Source organism: Neopsephotus bourkii, unplaced genomic scaffold (genome assembly GCF_033783945.1).
Source record: "Neopsephotus bourkii isolate Nb327-2 ecotype Australia unplaced genomic scaffold, CSIRO-AGI_Nbou_v1 NB_998, whole genome shotgun sequence".
Lineage (NCBI taxonomy): Eukaryota > Metazoa > Chordata > Aves > Psittaciformes > Psittacidae > Neopsephotus > Neopsephotus bourkii.
In genome coordinates this window covers 2,204,144-2,226,920 of record NW_026901490.1, presented here as the reverse complement: position 1 = coordinate 2,226,920, position 22,777 = coordinate 2,204,144, and the positions used below count along the sequence as shown (strand labels likewise).

Here is a 22,777-nt window from a genome sequence, read left to right as displayed (position 1 = left end):
ACAAGGCTAAGTCTTCTATGCAACTGATGATGCTTCAGATGTGACTAATATCTGCACGTTTTCCCTCAGGTTTAAGGAGAGGAGGAGCACGGAAGCATAATTCTAGTCACAATTAGAAAGATGATTGACCTAATGCAATCCAAGCCACCTCAAGAAAACATCCTGGTAAGGTTTAGATATTTATCTCCAAAAGGCAACACAGTCTGAACATCAGACAGTTATGTGTTCTGTCTCACATTTCCCTCTCTTCCTTTCATACTTATACTTTGAAAATTCTCACAATACCATATAATTTCTACAAAACATTGATTTTCCCTTGTATTACTTTCTGAATAACATGTGGAAAATCCGTTCCTGCAAGAATGTAAACTACTCTTTTTTTAAGTGCACTTAAAATAAAAAGCATCATGATACACTTCTCAATTTACCCACTGTTAACTCACGCAGAAAAAGAAATCCCAGGTACCTCAAATTCACTACAGATCATGTTTGCTTGGTGCTTGAATGTTTGGGCTTATAAATGAAACATCTTCAGTGTGCCATTACACATAAACAAGCCCAATCAAGCAGCAATTCTTGCATTCATGCATTCAAAATGGGAACACTTACTGTTTAGAATGTAGTTCCACTAACAATTAGGTCTACCCAATGGTTTCCTACTGAAAGTGGAAGGTCTTATTCTCCCCATTATTCTCTCTTTGTGTTTGTTCCCTTATTCCACCATTCTTCCTTTTTCACATCTTCCAACCCACCCTTGCATGGTCCTATCCCTTTTCTCACAGCACCACCAGCAATTATCAAACCTTGCAGCAAAACAGTTCAGCTCACTAAAAGGACAGAAAGCTGTCATTTCCTTACTGTTTATTTTCTGCTGTTTTGGAGAAAGAATGACTCCACAGAAGACTCTGCTACACATTTTGTTTACTACTTCTCTTGACACCATCACCTCAGCTCCTCCTAGATGTTCTTTCAATTAAGCATATATATACAACACACTATATACACGTATATATGTGCACATATATGCAGTAAGTACCAGATTCAACTATTACAGCACAAGGACCAGATTCACAAAAGGCTTTCTCCAGTTACTGGAAACAGTACATTAGAAGTCTTGCCCTTTACCTCCTATAATTTTTCAAGTTTCTTCTTTCAAGCAGAGATTTAGTCAGAAGAAGAAATAGGGGTAGATTAAGATGGTGTCAAAGGAAATCATAAACAAAAAAGGCTCATTCTTGAACTCGCAAAAAAAAGTGCTAAACATATCAGAAAGTTTTACTACGAAATAAGTTAACCAAGGGAATAAAGTAAACAGAATTTACTCTGGCAAATACTCAACACGGTATTACACATAAGTCAATTTGTACTGTCATAAAATTTATAGTTATTTTACCTATTTTTTTTTTTTATATAAAGCCTCCTACAGATCAATAATGAGAACGTGCAGCCCTAAAGGTGATTTTGTTTAGAATACCAAACAGAAGACATAGGACGCCACTCAGTTTAATATCAATCTTATTAAAACCATGGAGAACTTCATCAGTGACCATGGGCATGGTTTCACTACCTATCTCAAAGACTCAAAGGTCAGAAATCAGAAGGAGAAATCATAGAGGGAGTATACTCTGATAAGATGCAAGATTTTAAGCATCAACAAAAGAGCAGGGATGCATCAACAAAAGTGTAACACTGGTAAAACCCAAAGAGCTAATCTAAAGCAACACATCAGGTACTTAAGACAATACTGAGCAACAATAAACAAGGCCAAACCCTGAGCACTGTGTGTAGGTGAGCCCTCCCAGTGGTGACACCAAAGATGTTGTATCTTGGATATGCTTGACCAACTTGAAAGCCAAAGAGTAATACACTGGACTGCCAAGTGAGAACAGCACTATGATAACAGTACAAAGTGATATTGAAAAATAATCAGGAGATGAAGAAGAAAGAAAAGAAAAACAACTTAAAAAGGTTATCTTAACCTTCTGATTTTCTAAATCTCATGGTAACCCCTGGAGGTGCTTGATTTTGAAGCTACTGCTTCTGGTTAGCTAGAGATGTCAAAATTGGAAGAACACACAGAGTCTTCCACCACTTTAAGTTGTTTATGTGCCATTTATTCATCAGTGTACTTAATAAGAGTTTTGTCCTCATATTGCCTTGTATTTGCTATCAGGCTGTTATACTAAACAAAAGTAGAACAGAGGACAAGATTTCCTTTCCTCTTTTGCATGTAATAGCAATTCTGAACATGCTTACTGAGCTGTCTTTTATTTTGACACTCTTCAAATTTATTATGAACCAGCATTTACTGTAATTGAATACATTAACTTGGGGAAAGGCAGGGAGAGACAGAGCTCTCCAAACTCATACTATATACACCACACAAAATAATTTTACCTACAAACAGGGACAATACTTTCTGGAAAGAAAATCCTGTGCAAAACATAGAAGCAGAATATTCATAAGTAACCACCTTTCTTCACACTCCTCTGTTCATTCATTGCAGGTAGGAAGGCATGCAGCACTCCTAAGCATGAGGTTTACAGCAACACTTCTTCCAGGAAGGAGAACATAGGAACACCTCTTATAGAACACCCTGCCAATAGTCTTATAAAAATATCACAGTGAAGTAAATGAGGTTACTTCACTGCTGAGTTGCTGACCAGACAGACATGCATCTCTTTGCACATAATTTCTACAAGAGGAGCTACTTGTTTCCAAAGAAACTATTTTAAAATACCCATGTTCAGTAAGGTAGGGATTTGGTAAACAAAAAGGCACTGAAACTTTATCAAAATTATTTATACATACATACTATGTTTACACACAGGACCGGAATAAAATGGACAAGGCACCATACACCTAGAGAAGGTAGTGTTGCTTTTACCTTCTCATGCTTAAAATACAGCCTATCAAATGGGAATTAAGAAAAAGGTCTTTCGGGAAAATGGGCCAGCATTGGAAAGAGAATGTGAGAGGCAGAAAAGGTCAGATTTAAGAGGTGTATCAAACACAAACAAAACTATTTCATTAAAACCCAAACAAAACTTTTTCACTACAAACACCAAAATGCCTTCATGTCTACAAAAAAAACCCAAAACAAACCAAACCAAAAACCACACACAAAACACAAATCAAACCAAAACCCCAACACAACAACATTACAAGCCTCCTCAGTAAACTGGCTGTATAGCACTTTATCCTGGCAGTTACATATCTTATAAGGAAAGGACATGTAATCAGGGGGAGGGAACAGGAATTTTCCAGTATTCATCTGAAAACATACAAGGAGAGCTTGCCTGCCTTTCAAGCTTCAGCTTGTGGCTAGCATTTCTGTAACATGTATTATGTCTCCAAGGTATTTACAGCAGTGAATACTCAACCATGGTCAGTCCAATACTGTTTAATAGCTTAAAAAAATTAGAAATAACTTTTTGAATTGCTTGGACAATGACAAGAAACTAATACGAGTAATGGAGACTTTGAAAGAACTGATGAGTTTTCAAACGCTTTTAATCTCAATAACAAATGAAACCAGACACATGCAGCCTCAAACACCTGCACAGTATTCAGCTTTTCTCAGCACTGTATTTGTTCACTCATTTTTTAATATATAAACATGCTGATACTACTCAATTGGTACAGCACTGCCTACAGCTTAAGAGGAAGTGTTTAACACTCAAAGTGGTCTGATAACTCTTTGTAAAAATAGCTTATAAATTATTATTATTTAAGATAAAGATGAATTGTCCTCTAGCATTAGGGGGTTTTGGTGGGGGTGGTTTGGTTTATTTTATTATTATTATTGTTTTGAGGGGGTTTTAGTTGTTTTTGTATTGAAGGTCTGAACAGAATTAGTCTCTTAGTTCTTCCAAGAGCCAAGTTCCCCTTATCACTACTGTGATGAAAACACATGCAGTATTTCCTTAAAAAACTTTTCAGTACGAAAAAAGAACTAATGTAATTATTTAGTAATTCCAAATACTGAAAATCTCCATGTTAAACTATTACTAAAGCTTTAACAGAAATGGACACATACTACAATCAGAGAACAAAATCTTTCTCTTGGTGAAAATAACTATCATACAGCAACAGCTAACTGCTCTTTAGACTAAAATCAGCATTGAGAGAATGAAACTCAAAAGACTTAATTAGTTGTAGGCTAATTAACCATCTGCAGCTCACATTCAGGTGATGCATCTCATGAATATTGTTCACAAAACACCTAGTCCCCAAACTTCATCAGAATCTGAAACTCCATCTTTGGCAGCACACAGGAAAACTGGCCAAGGTCTTGAGCAAGCTGCTCTACACCAGCCACAATCTGAGCAGGGATTTGGCCCAGATGGTCCCTCAGAGTCTCTTTCAACCTGCGAGATCCTATGAATCCATATCTTACAAGTTGCAAGGGAAGAAACTAAGAGAATTAAAAAAATGAAAACTGCACATATAGCCATGCCATGTGATACCTGGCATGTGAAGCAGTGTTCTGCAGACCAATATCAAAACCAGAGTAGAAAATAAAACCAAAAGCATTAACTATAGCAGTAAAAAAAAGCATTTTGGGGGGAGCAGCGGAAGCACACAAAATATTCCTTCCCCAACTTAATGATCCAATACAATTTTGTCTGCTGCCCATCACAGTGCAACATAAAAAAATCTTTAATTTGAAGCTTGCAAATATGAGCAACAACCACATTCAGCAAGACTTTTAGTACATGGGCTAAAAACCTCCAACTTATCTTCTTGAAAAAAAGTGAGCTAGAGTCAGAATTTCAACTAGAAATTATTAAAATTATCAAAGTTCAACATCTACTCAGATACTAACATTACTCTTTCAGTGTGCTTTGTATATCTAATTGTTACAAAAGTTATTTGTAACAATTGTAATTGTAATAACTTGAATAAAAGTGATTCCCTTGTGTTTATATCCACCTTAGTCCTCCATGTACAACTGCCAGATTTTTTACCTATAACTTAACAATGCAATTGTATTTTAAACTCTTGAAAATAAGACACAATTCTGAGCAACAAACACAACAAGTATTGAAAGAAAATGCATTCTGGATGATTTTATCTGAGGATCTGAGGGAATAATAATTTCCCCTCACATTCAACTGTATTCTGTTTTTCCAATGAAAACTAACAGAGTAAGAACAGTATCTTAAATAAGGATGATGAAATCAGCTGATATGACATATATTATTCTTTGCAAACTCATTTTTGTTAGTGATTTGAAAACAGTGATTTTTGTCTTTATCTTGAATGTATTCTGCTTTATTTTCTTAACCACACAAACATGAAAGCAGTTATCTCCAGTACAAAGTTGTTTTGAAAACTGCAACAGAAGTAATTTTGTTAACTTTCCAATACAGCAGTGATATCTCACATATAAAGAATGTGATACTTTGTAGGATTTCAGTTTTTTTGAATTTCATCTTATTTTGTATTCTTCACTTGGTGACTAAATTGTTTTGGGACTGATGTAGAATGTGCAACAATATCTCAAGAGATTCAGAGAGTGATGAGTATTCTAATACAGCAGACAGCTGGTCATACAGTCTTGACGTACATTTGCCACACATTTACATAAATCCTTCTCTTATGGATTTTGTCAGTGCAAGATCACCAGCTGTGAGCACTGTATCAGTATATACATGCAACAGAAGCACTTACAGATTGATTTGTATCCACTCTGCCTTACTTACTAACATGAGAGCTATATTCCTACACTATTCCTATTTGTGCTATGGTGGAAAAAGAAACACAAGTAAAAGAAACAACTTCTGCATAGACAAGTCCTCTACGTGAGTAAATAAAGTGCTTGTTTGTTGGGGTTTTTTTGTGCTCCTCAAACATTTTGTAAGACAATAAAAATCAACTATATGCAAAAAAAAAAAAAATCTCCATCCATGATGGAGGTTAGACCAAATTGCAGTCTGGATCCTGAACTCTGACAGAGCAATATCCTTGGAGAGGGTGTGAAATAGAGGAGACACAAACAAAAGCTCTGAAAGCTAGCTAAGTCTGATTTCCACATGATGGTGACCTTATTTTAGACTTCAACCACAAAGCTCTTCTGACCACTACTACCTCAAAACCAAAAACCTACTTACTTCATAACATGGATAGAAAGCAAATACTCGGAAAGAAGAAGTACTGGGTACATAAAAGGCTATCCTTTCTCTCTTAGGGGCATTTTATCTGAAAATAGCTATGTTAAAGTACTAATTTCAAAGTTCCTGTGCTCTAGTTTTTCTTGGAACAACATCAGGAGTTTGAATTCCGTCAATATGAAATTAACAAAGCAGCTACTAAATCAAGTAGAAGTTGCTTAATCAGCTAGAAAAATATTTAGTTACATACTTTAAAACTTTCTTTAAAAAGCACATAAACCCTACTTTAAGAATAGTTTCCTCAACTTCTGTTACATATTTCCAAGGTGAAATGTTCCTCTTCTCCCAAGTGAAAAATGGGTATAGAGTTTGAGTCTTTACTAAAATTCTGTGCACTCTGCAATAAAACATTAATTTCAGATTTCAGACTTGATAGAGCACTAAAATAACTTCTTCCATTCAGACTATTGAGTCTTTTGGGTTTGTTTTTTTTGCACTGCACTATCAAGAGCAGATATAGTCTGTCTGTAAAAACAGAGGCACACTTTTCTCCTTCTCCCCCATCACTCACAAGGAGTTAAATTCTAGTGATTCCTTGACTCCTCCACAGGACTGAAGCACTTTTTATATGTATAGTTTCAACTGAAAAATAAAGTTTATTTAAAAGAAGTATTTCCCTTTCTAAAGTGTCTATATTAAAGCTAGCTACATTTCCTCTCCTTGAAAATGTTCATAAGATCTTTACAATTTTAGATTACAAATTTGAAGTATGTTGCAAAACTTAATGGAAAGATCTTGAATCTAATTTCTATAAACCTAATATTAAGAGAAATGACAAATTTAAAACCCATGCACAGCATCCTTAAATGTATTTAAAAGCATGCTATATATTTAAACTTCTATTCATTTTTGGAGAACCCAAGTGAAATAAATAAATAAATAAATAAAAATCCAGAAAAGCAGCAACATAATTTGCATCCTGGAACAATGACCCTATGAGGAAATTTTGAAAGAGTTGGGATTGGTTCTAAATTAAGAAAGGAAAAGAATGGATATAATGGCAGGAATATGTAAAATAACGACTGTCGCAAATCTATTTTCCCTAACAGCTCACTTTCCCTCATACCTCAAAAACAGTAGCACTGTCCAATAAAATTGGAGGAAGAAATTGAAAACTAAACATGCAACGTGCCTAATTAGCTGGTAAACTGCAACTGACCAGTCTACAGTAGAGTGCAAAAAGGATTATAAGCTTATGTAGGAGTTAACAAGAAAACCAACAGCTTCATTGTGAAGGATTAAAGTATACATGGAATAAAATCAACCTTTCAAAGTTCACACCAGACCAACTGGTATGGTCTAGGACAAACACTCCTGAGTATTCCTTAATAACCTTAATAACCCACTGCATGACTTTTTTTTTGCATGGTTGAGTTTTGTTTTCTCAGCTAATCTTAATCTGCTCTGCCTATTGCTGATTGCTTTTACACTCAATATGTGAGATTAAATGGACCATTTCCATTCCTGCGCTTCAATCAAAATTCTTCAAAATGTGGAATTTTTAGCTTATTCTTAACCATGATTGCCACTGGGATTATTTCAGTAAGTATATCTTATTTATCTTTTGTGCAGGCACGAAAACAGGAATTTTTTTTTAGCTCCAGTAAATGAAAAAAATTAACTTTCAGAACATTTTATTCTTCCTGCAATTAAATGATGAAAACAGAGCTAAAATGTAACTCTCAAGATCATGTGTTACTGCAGCACTACTTACTACTTTAAGAATGAGATTTCAAAAGCTTAGTAATCATTTCCATGCTGAAAACCCTGAACAGTTTGAAAACTTGCATAGCCTTTTGTGACCCTACCATCAGTACAATAAAATCTCGAACTCTTTACAGACACTGCACCATTTCCTTTCATCTCCTGTTTATGTATTTGAAAGGATAAGAGATATTTTTGGTCAAAAGAGTAGTCTTGTCAGGAATTCCAATTTCTGCTTTCCTAGTGAAATGGGAAGCCCTGTAAACAAATTTTTAAACTATGTGATTTCAACAACAAATGTCAGAAATGTACTTAAAACCCACTTGCGCCAAGCTTTGAAGCTCTTAAAAACTGAGAGTTGTATTCTTTTTTTCATTTTCAGTGATGTCTGAACTTAGTTTTAGGCTTTTAAGGGAAGCCTTACTTAAACTATGAAGGATCTCCCATGCATAATCTAAAAGGATCTATAGAGCAGGTACAAAGGAAATTGTATACTTGTATACATACTGTTGATCTTCATGCACATTTATCCTGCAGCATAATGTTAAAATAAGTGAAAACTGAAGAGATTTGGAAAAAAAATTACAAAAATCAAAATTATAGAGTTTCAATATGTTGTCAATCACTTTCTAACAGTGAAATTTCAAATGGATAAACTTTATGGTATTTTTAGCTCTCACATTTAATGAGTAAAAATACAAAATACTTAGTTTAATATACTTTGAAGAAATTATTTTACAACATGTAAATAAGAATGATACGGGCAGCCTTCCTATTTCAGTTAAAATGATACCACTTTATTAACAAGAGGCCAACCCACAATTGCTAAAAATTATGACACCAATGAAATCACAAATACAAAACCAAAACAGAAAAGCAAAAACACAAAAAGGAGAATCAAATCTTACCCATTCTTGAAATATAAAACATGTGCTCTTTGAAGTCCTGTTTCCAGGAAAAAACCAAGTTCTTGTTCATGTGTAGTGGGCCCTGGCTTAGGGCTTCTGTTTTGTATATTGGCATTAATCACCTAAAAGAACGAAAAAAAGTCAGAAAAAAAACCAATTGAGTTTTGTGGACTTTTAGACAGAGCTAATATTTAATATTGGAGAAATCTTTTCCATTTGTAGATGCTGGCTAGCAGAATATTTCTATCCTTACCTCCATTCCCACAGAAATATAAATCTTTTTGCTCTTGGCTATTCCCTTAAAGGTAATTTTTTCACCAAGCAGAAATGCTATTAAGGAAAATTTGACAATAATTCCTCAGAATATTTTGTGAGGAATAGTATACAAAAAATAATTATATGAAATGGCATATATGTAACCTTAACCAATAGCAGGAGGTGATGGTACTCAATATCTAAACCCCTGTTAGGTAAACAAATATTGCTGCAGAAAGCACTAAGAGGGTTAAAAGTGGTCTCCAGAGTAATTAAAAACAATAAATTAGAAATGATTTATATAACATCAACATTAAAAATATCTCTCAAAATGGAGAGCTATCAGCTTTCATTTGCCATCATATTCACCACACATAGCCTACTAGCCACTTAAAGACAGTAACAAAACAAACAAAAAGCCCAAAGAAAAAAACCTCAGAAAATAAATGTTTATCTATTTAAAAAGCACTGTGACTTACTTTTCTTTCCCCATCTCAAAGTTTTCTTCCCATTTCTTTTTGTTTGTCTGTCCCTAACTGATTCCAATAAGCCCTTCAAAAACAACTTTCAAAGGAAAAGCCTGGGTCTTATAAGCAATAGGTGTGTTAAAAGAGGGTCAGACTGATATTGCTAGCTTGCTTCAATTCTAATAGCATCAACAAGCCAAAGAATAGAGCTCCAAGTGTACTGTATTTTTTCCAGACATATCTCAAAGTCTAAATAAAGTGCAATAGTATGTAACTCCAAGAAACAAATTTTCTTTTATTAAAAAAAAAAAAAAAAAGAAAAAGCATTTATAACACTTAAAGCTTACCACTGCTAAGTGGTAAGAAACAGCAGACAAGGTTAACAGTGTAAAATAAAATAAGAGGAGGAAATAAAATAGCCTGTGTATCCCTCTGAATACAGACAAAGCCTGAAGCATTTAAATCACAGGGCATAATGCTCTTTACAAATAAACTGCCTAACCTGAAATTTCCATAATTCATAATCCATAACTTAGAAAACGGGAGGAAAAGAAATAGCAATAACTTGCCTAATATTCTGCAGAGCCATAAGTTGTATGTTGTCTACCATTATGAAGCCCAGATATATAAGCTTTCATCAATAAAAATCAGATCTCCTACACATCTAGTACCTCTGATTTTAACAGTATCTGTAGTTGCATACATACAGTGAGTAATATACTAATTAAAGTGAAAAATCAACCATCAATTCCAAGAATACTGTCCTGATCCCATTTACAAAATTATTAAGATTTATCTGAAGTTCATCTATGTTTTAAAATCATACATTTATCTGGCTATGATATCTGATTTTTTCCTTGTCATAGGATTTGGCCTATTAGTTGAAGCAAACATACTTTCAGACGATATTCTGGACTCACCAAAAATACCCTGAGTGTCTTGCTGATAGGTACAACGTTATTTCAGAATGTTACTGCCAAGTAGTTTTATAGAAGAGGATTTAAAAGCAGTTAAGTTACTGGCTCCAAATCAGCAACAAGATCAATTTTCAGTCTTCATAGCTTCATTCTCAACTGACTTCTTTTTAAGAATTACCTGCAAATGCTAGTGAATGTATGTAAACAATGTACATATTCTGACGTGTATCTGAAAGACACCATAATCCCATTTTCATACATGAACTACCACAGGGTAAGAAGAGGCCACAAATGAGCATCTTGAATATACATGGCAGTTCAGAGGAGCCCTGTCGCTTTTTAGACTACTAGCACTATTTTCTAAGAGCTCAGAATGAGAGAAAATTCAGAAGGACAGCTACCAGACATCCATTAAGGCACATTAATTTTTGTCCAATTGTAAATGTGCATTGCAGTCCTAAGAAAAACCATATCAGGTGTCTTTTATTTTTACTGAGTTGAATTGAGCTACTAAAACACTGGTAACACCACATCAGTGAAAAATGAGCCACACAATTCTTCAATTAAGCAGATCATCCCAGCTTACCCTTTCTATCTCCTGAAGGTACAGAAGAGCAATATCCCCAGCCTTCTCGTAGCATGTAATGATTTCCTGTTCACGGTCCACATGGAGGTTGCTGGCTGAAGAAGAAATTGGCAACTTCTCAAGACAGAGACCTGGGCAGGGAGGGAATAAATAATAAATAAAATTTCAAATGAAGAGTTCAAAAAATAATGTCATAGAGTAGTACACCTAAAGATTAGTACAGGCTAAGACCCTTTGATCAGAAGAAGAAACAAATTAAAAAGAAAAATTACAAAAAACTTGAAGGTATGGTCCTCTGATACAGACACTAATGAACATATAACTAACAGTGACTAACCTGAGTAATTATGAAACTAGAAGCAGCATTGTTTTAAGTGATTTTAATTTAAAAGACATTATGACAGTCTACCACAAAAAAGCCTAGTGTTTCTCTGTACCAGTTTTAAATTACTGAATATCTCTTCACTTTTCCAGAGTGATCACAGAAACCAAGGTAGGGTGAAGAAGAGTACTCAAGGCAATATGTCAAATTGTCCCTTATTTCTCTTTTCATGCTTCCTTGTCAGGTAATCATTTTTGTCTCCTCCAGACACTCTCTAACTGATTACCTCTCTTTTGACTAACTGTACCAAAACTGGATACACACCTCCAGTCAAGGTCTCAACAGCACGGAGTAGAGAAGATTCCTCATTTTGATATAGGATACTTAAAAATAAAAATGAAAATACACATCAGGAGAACTTTAGTGCCTTCCCTTATATATCAGTAAAACATTGTCTTCTGTCTGTGACCTGTAACAGATTAACAGATCATATTCTGCAGGCCAACTGCCTTGTCAGTTACCCCATCTTGTATTTATTTGAATAATTGTTTGTATTGAAATATAGCACTTTCTACATTTTCTTAAGCAATTTATTCCAGGTCATTCTTCCAGCCTGTCAGCAGTAAATGTTGATGCTAAAGTGCCTTCAACAGTTCACACATTAATATAATGCACAATTTAAATGAACATATTCTCAATTCATCATCCATAGTTTTGAGAATCCACTGCTGAAGCAACTGAAACCAAAAACAACAACAAAACATAGTTATATATTGCACAGATGTCTGTAGAAAGCCAGGTAGTGCAAAACCCTAATTTGGAGACTAGTTTATCGAAAGATTTCTGTCCATCAGTGGTGGGCACAGTATGTTTTATTGGAATTATATCAGTTTTCTTACTAAAACAACTTGGGAAGACATAGCCATGGAAGCTGGAATTTGTTTATTAATAAACTCAGAACTATGCAATATTTATGACCTCCAGATTCTTTTAAAATGCCTATTAATTTTCAATATCTCCCTGTAGATGTATAATTGATCTGCATTAAAAAAACCCCACCAAGCTGTGTTTCTGGCTTGAGAGGATGCCTTAAGGGTTTGTTGGCCACTTTTACCCTCCAATCTACCCTTTCACCAGTACAATCAACACATATTCTACAGCTCTATTTGCTAGATATACAGTAAGTACACAATCCTGACTCCAGTACTAACTGCTCTGCTAAAGACAAAACAAAATTCAATATACTTTTCAAAATACACATTCCTAAAGCGGAACAAATACACAAACCTGCCTAGCCTGAGTACAACAGACACCAGACTTTTCTGACACGTTATGATTCTCACCCAACATGTCTCTAAAAATTAACTATATTTGAAAATAAGTCTAGAATAGCCTATGCTAATCTGCTTTCTTTCATATTGTCAAATAGCATGTATCAAAGAGGCTTTTTGCTAACTGTAAATCATAGACCCAAAAGCAACAAGATTAAACTACAGAAAAAGGTCAGTTATTCTGGTACTGTAGTACACATGAATGGACCTACTGATAAGATCTAAATGCAATACTGATGCTCGATAGAAAGTTTGCCATGTTCTACACAAAAACCTCCAAACTGACTTAGAGGTGGCCATAAAATACAATAAACGAGCTGCAGTAAAAATGTCAAATGACTGAAAGCACGAGATAGTTGTTAAGCGGATCACTCCTCCCCACCCCTTCTCTCCCATGACATGAACAGCCAGTGCCTCACAGTAATCCTCCACTACATGAAACATATTACTCAACTGGCTATTTGTAGAATTGACTTGGATTTATTATTTCTATTTTTATACTTTATGGTCACAACTATAATCTTTTTAATCTGAAAAACTCACTATAAGAACATCCTCTCATTTTAGCTGAGAATTTTCTTTAAGGCACAATCTGGGAAAGTATATACATTTTAAACACACAATGCTTTGGAGTAGAAATTTAATTTGGAGAACTACCCTGCAGTGACCACTTAACAGTTTGGACACTATATTTGTTTTGATAATAGAAGGAATAATAACAATTTAATACTGTATTGAGAACTAAAACATACCAATTAGAAGAAAACCCCTGAATAAACTATGATTTCTGTAACAAGTTAAAACTAGAAACCCTCCAGACTACCTGTTCAATTTTTTTCTTAAATACAGATTAAATTTAAGAAAAAATGTATTAAAGTACATAAAAGTATCATTTAATTTTAACAGATATAAGTAGCAACACAACGACAACCACATAATATACTGCCCCTTTCTTCATAAGAATACTGAGAGATGATAAAAAGTTAATTAAAATAGAGATTATTACACTATGCCCTTAAATAAAAGAAAAAGCAAATAGTAACATACAGAACTGAGAAACACATGAGTTTCAAAGAAATACAAATCACTGAACCATCTGCTGATGACTTTTTCATGTATTCAGACAAGTCAGGTCTACTCTTTGTGCTTCCTCCCACACCTACCAGGCAGGAATCTTCGTTATTCTCCATCAAAAGGGCAAGAATTTCTTCAACTGTTTATAAACTGCCTTGAGATATTTGGGAAAAGAGGTACATATTACAGCTACAAAATATTGCATCTGTTGTAAAGGTCATAGCTGTTGGCTTGTTTAACTTTCAGTGTTTATTTTGTTTTATTCTGCATTCAAGAATATCACATCAATTGATATGATGACTTTGATATTCATGGCTTTTAAGTTTAAGTCTCCAGTCAAAAACACCTTCAAGTAAAAGCTTCCAACAAACTGGGTCAGATTTATTTTGAGAAGACACTTATCTCGTACATATCTAGTCCTGATATCAAGCAAGCTGACTCCTGAGGGGAAAAGAAAGTCAGAAGCAGTGAAATGAATTCAATTCATGTACTAGTCAAGCTCACATGTTTTGCAAAGTAACTCTAAGTTGTCAGAAGAGCAAAACAGCAACAAACAGTATTTGTACAAAAAAAGAGTATGCCTGATACTTAAATTACATCAAGGAAGCTGTTCTCTCAGGAGAAAGGAGATGGATTAACTATGGAATTTAAGGTATTTTGCTGTAAATTGTCAGGACTGTTCATACAAGAACCTCTGAGGAAAAAAGACCAGGCTCCACTGTGACACCAGTTTTTCCTGTGTCATAAGAAAAAAGGCCAGAATTACTTATCTTTCACTTTGGCCCAGCATTATCTTCCTCTCCTTACTCTTGCAAAGGCAAGACCCTGAAGAAATTCTAGAGATTTGAAAGAAACTAAGAACTAGAAAAACACTAAAGTCCTAAGGAAGTCTATTTTAATACGAAATATATTGTTTTCATTCAGTGTTTGGACTTCAAATACCAGAGCTAAAAGCAGAACTGTGACAAGCAGGACAAACTCCTGGGCTCCCCCCACTCCCTGCTCAGACAGGGCAGAAGTCATAAAAACAGACAGGGGAAAGACAAGCTTTAAAAAAGTTTGAATTATCTATGGCACTGGCTACCTAGCTGTGGCCTGCAAACTGCCTCCTGACAGGCTGCAACATTTGCACAGCAATACAGGAGGAGGGAACTGGAATTCTTGACCCATTGCCTACTGAGGCTAGAGATCCCCAGCATAATTACTAAAACAGCTTTCATTTAGCATTCTTCAGTGAAGGGCTGCTTGGTTGCTGCCACAAGCTAGAAGCGTACAGGATCCCATTACAGTCATATATGATTAAAGTTAAGTGCAGCATCTTCTGCTAACTGCACAGTAGCAATTCACATGCACCTGACACTTCCACTGAACTTAATGAGTATTTACATGTTTCTGTAAATAAAAATAATTAATAGCCAATCATTTAACTTGGTAAATACAACATTAAATTTGAATATGGGTCAGCAGTAGTAAATACAGTCTCACCTTTCTCAACATACATCATCTAAATATAAACATGGTTACTTGAACAGGCAATATGAGACGTAAAATGGCCTACGGCAATAAAGCTACAATCCTGTAATGTCACAGTCTAACTTACAGATGACAACCCTCAAATACTTAACAAGAATTTGTTATTGTAATACAACACAGCCATCTTGATGGATACCTGGAGTAATCTACTAATGTTTACACTGCATTAAATATAAATTCTATTTCTTTATCAAAATCAAGCTTACAAAGTTGCAGACTTTAAGAAACACCAGACCTGTAAATTGCTATGTTCATCTATGAGCATTTGTAAAAATATTCACTAAGTTGTAACACCAAATATTATAAATTCATTTTTCAATTCTGTCATTTGACTTATGCAGCAGTATCAGAATCATGTTCAATAAGTTTATTTCCCAGTTAAATACATACTTGTTATTTCAGAGTTACCAACAAGTTGCACCTCCCCAAATTAACACCTCAATATCCCACTGTGCATGCATCTCATCTCTGCTTCCATAAGCAAACAGAAATTGCTTTGAAACATAGCAAATATTGCCATGCACAGTATTTGAATAATGCCTATGTGTGGTTTCCAGTATATTACCTTATTAGTATGCTGCTGAAAACTTGCAAAAAATTAAGTGTCCTGTTCCCAGAGGCCATATCCCTAGGAGAATATTAGCTTCAGCCATTATTAAAATGGATTCTAAATACAGGCTTCTGTATGGTAACAGCATTTTTTCTGGTTGGTAAGGAACGGGAGTAGGAAAAGTTGAAGCTAGCTACACAAGCACAACACGAAAAAGGTGGAGGGGGAAGCCAGACATATACAGTCTTTAATTACTTCTTTACAGATTCCTAACTTACCTTATTTCAGTTCTTGGCAAGTTAAAATTTTCCTTAGTGTCAGAACAGAGCATTGCCAATTAAACAGATCTAGTGAAGAAAGTAAACAAACGGATACTGAAGAGACAAAATTAACTTCTTATAACAAGGGAACCTGCTATTTATCAGAAGATAGTCATAAGAAGCATGTGGACTTGTTGGAGTGGGTCAGGGGAGGGCCATGATGATTATCAGAGGGCTGGAGCACCTCTCCTAAGGAGACAGTCTTAGAGGGGTTGGGCTTGTTCAGCCTGGAGAAGAGAAGGCTCTTGGGAGACCTTAGAGCAGCTTCCAGTGCCTAAAAGGAGCCTACAAGAAATTTGGAGAGGGTCTTCTGACATGGGCATATAGTGATATAACAAAGGGGAATGGCTTTAAGCTGACAGAGGGTAGATCAAGATTAGACATTAGAAAGGTATTTTGTACTGTGAGGGTGGAGAAGTGCTGGCACAGGTTGCCCAGAAAAGCTGTGGCTGCCCCATCCCCGTCAGCGTTCAAGGCCAGGTTTGACAGGGCTTTGAGCAAGCTGGTCTAGTGGGAGGTGTCCCTGCCTATAGCAGAGAGGTTGGAACTAGTTGATCTTAAACATCCCTCTAACCCAAACTATTCTGTTAGTCTATGATTCCTAAGCAGGTACTTAAATATCAACTAACACAGCCAGAAATACGCAAACCCCCTTACATTTTGCTTTAAACCAAGATTTGCCACCACAATCTCAAAGACTGTCCTTCCCTCTTCCTCCCCCTGCCTCATTTCTTAACTTTGTTCCTGTTGTGTAAAACAACTCTAACAACTGGGACTAATGTCTAAGCTACATCTGTGGCGAAAGAAAAAAAAACAATAAAAATCTGCTTTTACTGTGCTGCTTCTTTAAACTGCAGATTAAGACAGTAGGTCACAGGAGTGGACCTACCTCTAAGTGCTACTACAGAAAAATGAAGGGCAACAGCTTCTGGGAGCTGGTGCCAGCAACATTATTACACCTGCTTTCAGGCTAAAACCTTGTGACAACAGTCATACAAACCCGCCCATCTCCTCAGCAATGTCCTCCTTTTATGTCCATCTTTCTTCCCCTCATGACACCCTCTTGAAATAAGCTGGCACCTCCAAACATAGACATTTTGCTTTAGAAAACTGCTTTATCGGATGCTTTTCCTCTGCTATAGTGTCAAATGTAATTTAAAGCAGATGGGGGAAAAACTAACCAATGGATTCAAACAAGTAGTCTCCTGTTTTCGCAAATACTAAAGTGGTCTATTGATTTGAAAAGCTCCATCTTTTCATTTCACTGTTTTATAGGACATTTGCCCCACTCAGTTTCTTCAAGTAGGTCTGAAATCGAAGAAAATTCTTATTTAATACCAAAACTATGATTTTATTAATACTCTATCCCACATAACACCTTCTACCATACTTATACAGAGTCATTACTCAGAAGCACTGCATCAAAATCACCTCTTTTCTTAAAGAATACACTAGATCTAATCTAGAACTGTGTTTTATGGGTACACACACCAAAACAATAAAAAATAGAAAAAAAAAAGAGTGGAAAGTCAGAACTGTATGCTTGTCCATGAAGTTAACCACATAAGAAAACATCATCCTACACTACACTTCTCGTTTTGATTTGTGAATTTGAGGGAATGGTGGAGAAAGGCAGGAGCATGCTGGAATTACACTACATTATGTGTACTGTGTGGAAGTTACCTCCTTACAACTTTTGCATGAGGGATATCTAAAGTGTGCTGAACCTGACCTATGATATTCAAGTTTCTGGTGTTGCCTCATGCATATTCATTATGGCTGGTCTGCTGGCTTAATGAACACAACAGCAGGCAACTTTTCAGCAGACCACTCTTGCATCTTCTTCTACTCAAGGTAAACCATCACTACTAGCAGCCAGAGGAAAACAAACAAACAAAAACCTGACCCAAATGTCAAACACAAAAGATCCCCACAAACAAAACCACCACCACCACCACCACCAAAACTGAAACGAACACACAAAACCCCAAACTTGTCTCATTCCTTAGCTTTCTTTCAAAACTTTTTTTTTTTTCCAAAATTATAATCAACTGGCCATGAGATTTTCTTGGTGTGATGATATACAGCAGTGTCTTTATCACCACACTAACAATTTTGATCATTTTCTCTAGGAGCAACAGACAGCAACCGCTTTCCAGCACTGCTCCAGCACTGTGGCCCTGCAGTTCCCTGCATATCACAGGCTGGCAAAGAGCTATGTGTAAAGGAAATGGGAAAGTTTTCAAAAGTAAGTTGATGGGATTTTCTTAGAATTTCATTGGAATTTTACAATGTTGCATTTTGACCAAGCTATCAAGAAGCTTTCTTTGGAAGATTTTAAGTAGCATTTCACTAACTAGACATTTCCAAGAAAAGAATAACAATTATTTAATCTTCCTTGCTGGGTTTTGAGCGCCTTTGAACCCTTTGTTTGACTTACTATCATTCCATATTATGCCTCTCACTTATATTCTTCTGAATATGCTGTCCTCACATAAAGCTATAAACAGTACAGAGAATTACAAGCATTCTTTTAAAAATACATATGCATTTAATCAATTTACGTAATTAAAAAAATCGTAAGTGCACTGCAGGCAGTAGATGACTTTAGTTTTTTTGGTTTAATGACAAAGTTATTCCAAGTTGAAGACTGCAGGGGCACAAAGACATGAAATTTCATATTCTGGAATATCATAATGATGACTTTTTCAATGAAGACTATTGTAATTTAATGAACATTTTGCAGTGAGGTTTACAAACAGCCTTGACAGGTAATGTGTTCAGACACACTCACTTTGGAGAGTCCGAAGAGACAGTAAGAATACTCCTCTTAATTTTTGTCACATCTACTTTCTAACAACATAAATACATACAGAAGTATATTTATATATGTATGCATACACATATATATACACATACATAAATACATACACACCCTCCACATCAGAGCAAGTGTTTGGGGATCTCACTTCCCCTGCCATGTTCTGATTCTATTTTTTCTCCCCACAGCTGTCACTATTGCTCTTTCTCCCCTTCTTTCCAGCCATCAGTAGATAAAACTCCAGCAAAATTTAGCTTGAACCTGACCTGGAACCTATTTTTGCTCTTTGTTACATCCATACACATATGTTTAATCTTCCTTTGCTGTGAAGAACAGAAAGACATAATTTGTATGTTCCACAAGCAAGAGTAAGATGGGACATATGGGAAGCAGGTCATTTCTAAGGGCTTCTTGTGAACTGTTAACTGCCTAGAGCTACAGTGTAACATGCTCCCTTAGGACCCTGAAACAACTATATGAGAACAAGCATGTCAACTCAAGCATCCCACTCAATATATCACTTCTGAGGTTATACAATGAAACCTCAGAGTGAGGAGGTAAGCACATGGAAGTGGTCGCACCTTAAATAAGAAAAAAAAAAAAGAAAAAAAGGCTATTAAAACCTGCCATTAGTTATGTGACCTATGCCTTTGTCAGAGGTAAGTACATCAGTTTCAGACCACTACACAACAGCATACAAGACCGCAAATTTACTGGAACTGTATTTGCCCCAGACTGGATTGAAACTGGGCAACAAAAACCAGGTAACTTCAACTGCTGCTGTGCAGGTGGGCACACCGAATAGAGCAGCCAGGCTCATGTTTGCCAACCAGCAGCACAAATAGCTCCTCACTGCTTGATAACATGGTGTTAAGTTCATGACTGCCAAAGAAATAAAATCTAAATACGCAGAAGAATGTTATCTTTACATAATCAGGTTATCCTTGAACTTGCAAGAAGCAGCATAAATCCCAGGGAAGCACAAAACCCAGTAAGAATAACTTGTATTTAGCTGGGTAATAACTACAAGCCTCGATCACATCCAAAGAGACGCTTAATCACACTGAAAAGTTTAATAGTCCACTCTTAGAATAAGAAAGAAGAAACTCCTGCAGAAGGGGAAAGAGTAAGAATTAACTGTACATTAATTATATGGGTAGAAACATACACTGTTTAGCTATCAATTACTCTAAACTTATATGGACTTCAAATACTAAATTAAGACTGCTCTGTGACTTCTAATTCATGCTAGAACACATGAAAACATTCTTGCAACCTGCTACCATGGGAAGAAGGGATATTAAATCTGTCATTCAAACTGGAAATGTAATCACAAAAAAAAGATGATTATGAACAGGAATAGAACAAATCCTCAGTAGTCTGCTCAGTTTGCTCACATAAACTGGTAGCCAGTCACCCAGTAGAAGTGACCAAACGAATGCAGTCTGATCAAGATTAGATGAAGCTTTATATGACAGATTTAAATGTTTAAGTATAACATTTGAAATCATAAGCAAAAACTGCTCTGTGTCTTGGCAGAAGACATAGTAGTTTTCTTCTCCCTCCTTTTTTTTTTAATAAGCTGAACCTACAAAATATTTGAGAGTAGGAAAGATACACATTTTACTATTTTCTAAAAACTATTTTTACATAAAATAAAATCAGTATTACTAATCCTTCCTGCAAAATTGATGACTTCATGTTTCAATTTTTATATATCCTTACAAGGTCAAATAAAAACAAGGCAGAAGAGCTGAGCTCTAGGAAGAGATTCAATTAAATTACAGGGATTCCTTGGAGATATAAGCAAACTCAGGTACTTAAAGTTGATCATGTCCAAGATTGCATTCCCATGGAAAGAACATAATAAATTCAACAGATATCCTCACAGATTAAAAAAAACAAACAAACCAACCTCAAAACAAAACAAAATACAACCAAATATCACAAAGCTGAGTGGAAGTCTACCCGTACCAGGCACTGCGAAAAAGCTCACAGACATGCTATATGAGAGAACTCGGCAGACTTATGTACTCCCTTCCCACTTGAATCTAATTTGCTCAGATTTAGGAAGCATCCTTGTGTCTCTGCTATCAGTTAATTCTCTTATATCCCTGACATCGCTACAGAGAATGATATACGCTTATCTAGCATTCGATAGAGGACTGTGTTGGTGGAAAACAGTCACTCTCTTCCAAGCGTAATATTAGAAACAATGCTTGACCAGTTGTCAGTGAATGCTATTGAAGTCTCATAAATTGTTATTTGCTGACTTTGAAACTCCTCTTGCCATAACAAGAAGTATATGTCCAATCAAACCCAAGCTTAAACACCAGAAGACCAAACCAAAAATTTAGAAAGTTAATCCTAATAAACCTACAGCATCCAAACTGCAAACGTGACCTTGGGCCCACAGTAGGGGAGGAGTTGGTTCAAGACCATCTTAAAAATCTGATAGTGCACAAGTCCATGGGTCCTGATGAAATCCACCCACGGGGCCTGAAGGAGCTGGCAAATGAAGTTGCTAAGCCACTGGCCATCATATTTGAAAAATCATGGCAGTCAGGTGAAGTTCCCAACAACTGGAAAAAGGGAAATATAACCCCCATTTTCAAGAAGGGGAAAATGGATGACCCAGGGAATTACAGACCAGTCAGTCTCACCTCTGTGCCTGGCAAAATCTTGGAGCAGATTCTACTGGAAGGCATGCTAAGGCACATGAAAAACAACAAGGTGCTTGGTGACAGCCAGCATGGCTTCACTAAGAAAATCCTGCCTGACCAATTTGGTGGCCTTCTATGATGGGGCTACAGAACTGATGGACGGGGTAGAGCAGTTGATGCCATCTACCTGGACTTGTGCAAAGTGTTCGACAATGTCCCACACGACATCCTTGTCTCTAAATTGGAGAGACATCAATTTGATAGGTGGACCACTAGGTGGATAAAGAACTGGCTGGATGGCTGCACACAAAGAGTTGTGGTCAATGGCTCAATGTCCAGCTGGAGACCAGTAATGAGTGGTGTCTCTCAGGGATCAGTGTTGGGACCAGTCTTGTTGAACACCTTTGTTGCTGACACGGACAGTGGGATTGAGTGTGCCCTCAGCAAGTTTGCTGATGACACCAAGCTGTGTGGTTCGGTTGATACGCTGGAGGGAAGGAATGCCATCCAGAGGGACCTTGACCCACTTGTGAGGTGGGCTGATGCCAACCTCAGGAAGTTTAACCATGATAAATACAAGGTCCTACACCTGGGTCAGAGCAGTCCCAGGCACAGCTACAGATTGGGCAGAGAAGAGATTCAGAGCAGCCCTGCGGAGAAGGCCTTGGGGGTGCTGGTCGATAAGAAAATGAACATGAGCCAGCAGTGTGCGCTTGCAGCCCAGAAAGCCAACCGTATCCTGGGCTGCATCAAGAGGAGCGTGACCAGCAGGTCGAAGGAGGTGATCCTGCCCCTTTATTCTGCTCTCGTGAGACCTCACTTGGAGTATTGTATGCAGTTCTGGTGTCCTCAACATAAAAAGGACATGGATCTGTTGGAACAAGTCCAGAGGAGGGCCACGAGAATCATCAGGGGACTGGAGCACCTCCTGTATGAAGACAGGCTGAGAAAGTTGGGGCTGTTCAGCCTGGAGAAGAGAAGGCTGCGTGGAGACCTCATAGCAGCCTTCCAGTATCTGAAGGGGGCCTATAGGGATGCTGGGGATGGACTCTTCATTAGGGACTGTAGTGACAGGACAAGGAGTAATGGGTTAAAACTTAAACAGGGGAAGTTTAGATTGGATATAAGGAGGAAATTCTTTCCTGTTAGG

The 22,777-nt window shown here is 36.5% G+C and overlaps 1 protein-coding gene across 4 annotated transcripts in view; it reads right to left on the bottom strand.

Annotated features, from left to right (window-relative positions):
• TTC7B (tetratricopeptide repeat domain 7B) overlaps positions 1 to 22,777 on the bottom strand; it is a 145,998-nt gene that overhangs the window by 102,059 nt on the left and 21,162 nt on the right. For 2 of the 4 annotated variants that reach the window (XM_061359930.1, XM_061359932.1), the window contains exons 4-6: positions 11,014 to 11,144; positions 8,789 to 8,910; positions 8,388 to 8,411 (exon numbers count right to left, since the gene is read on the bottom strand). In XM_061359930.1, coding sequence (XP_061215914.1) covers positions 8,388 to 8,411; positions 8,789 to 8,910; positions 11,014 to 11,144 — 277 coding nt within the window. The remainder of the gene's footprint in view (positions 1 to 8,387; positions 8,412 to 8,788; positions 8,911 to 11,013; positions 11,145 to 22,777) is intronic. The other 2 variants (XM_061359931.1, XM_061359933.1) reach the window with 1 other exon arrangement.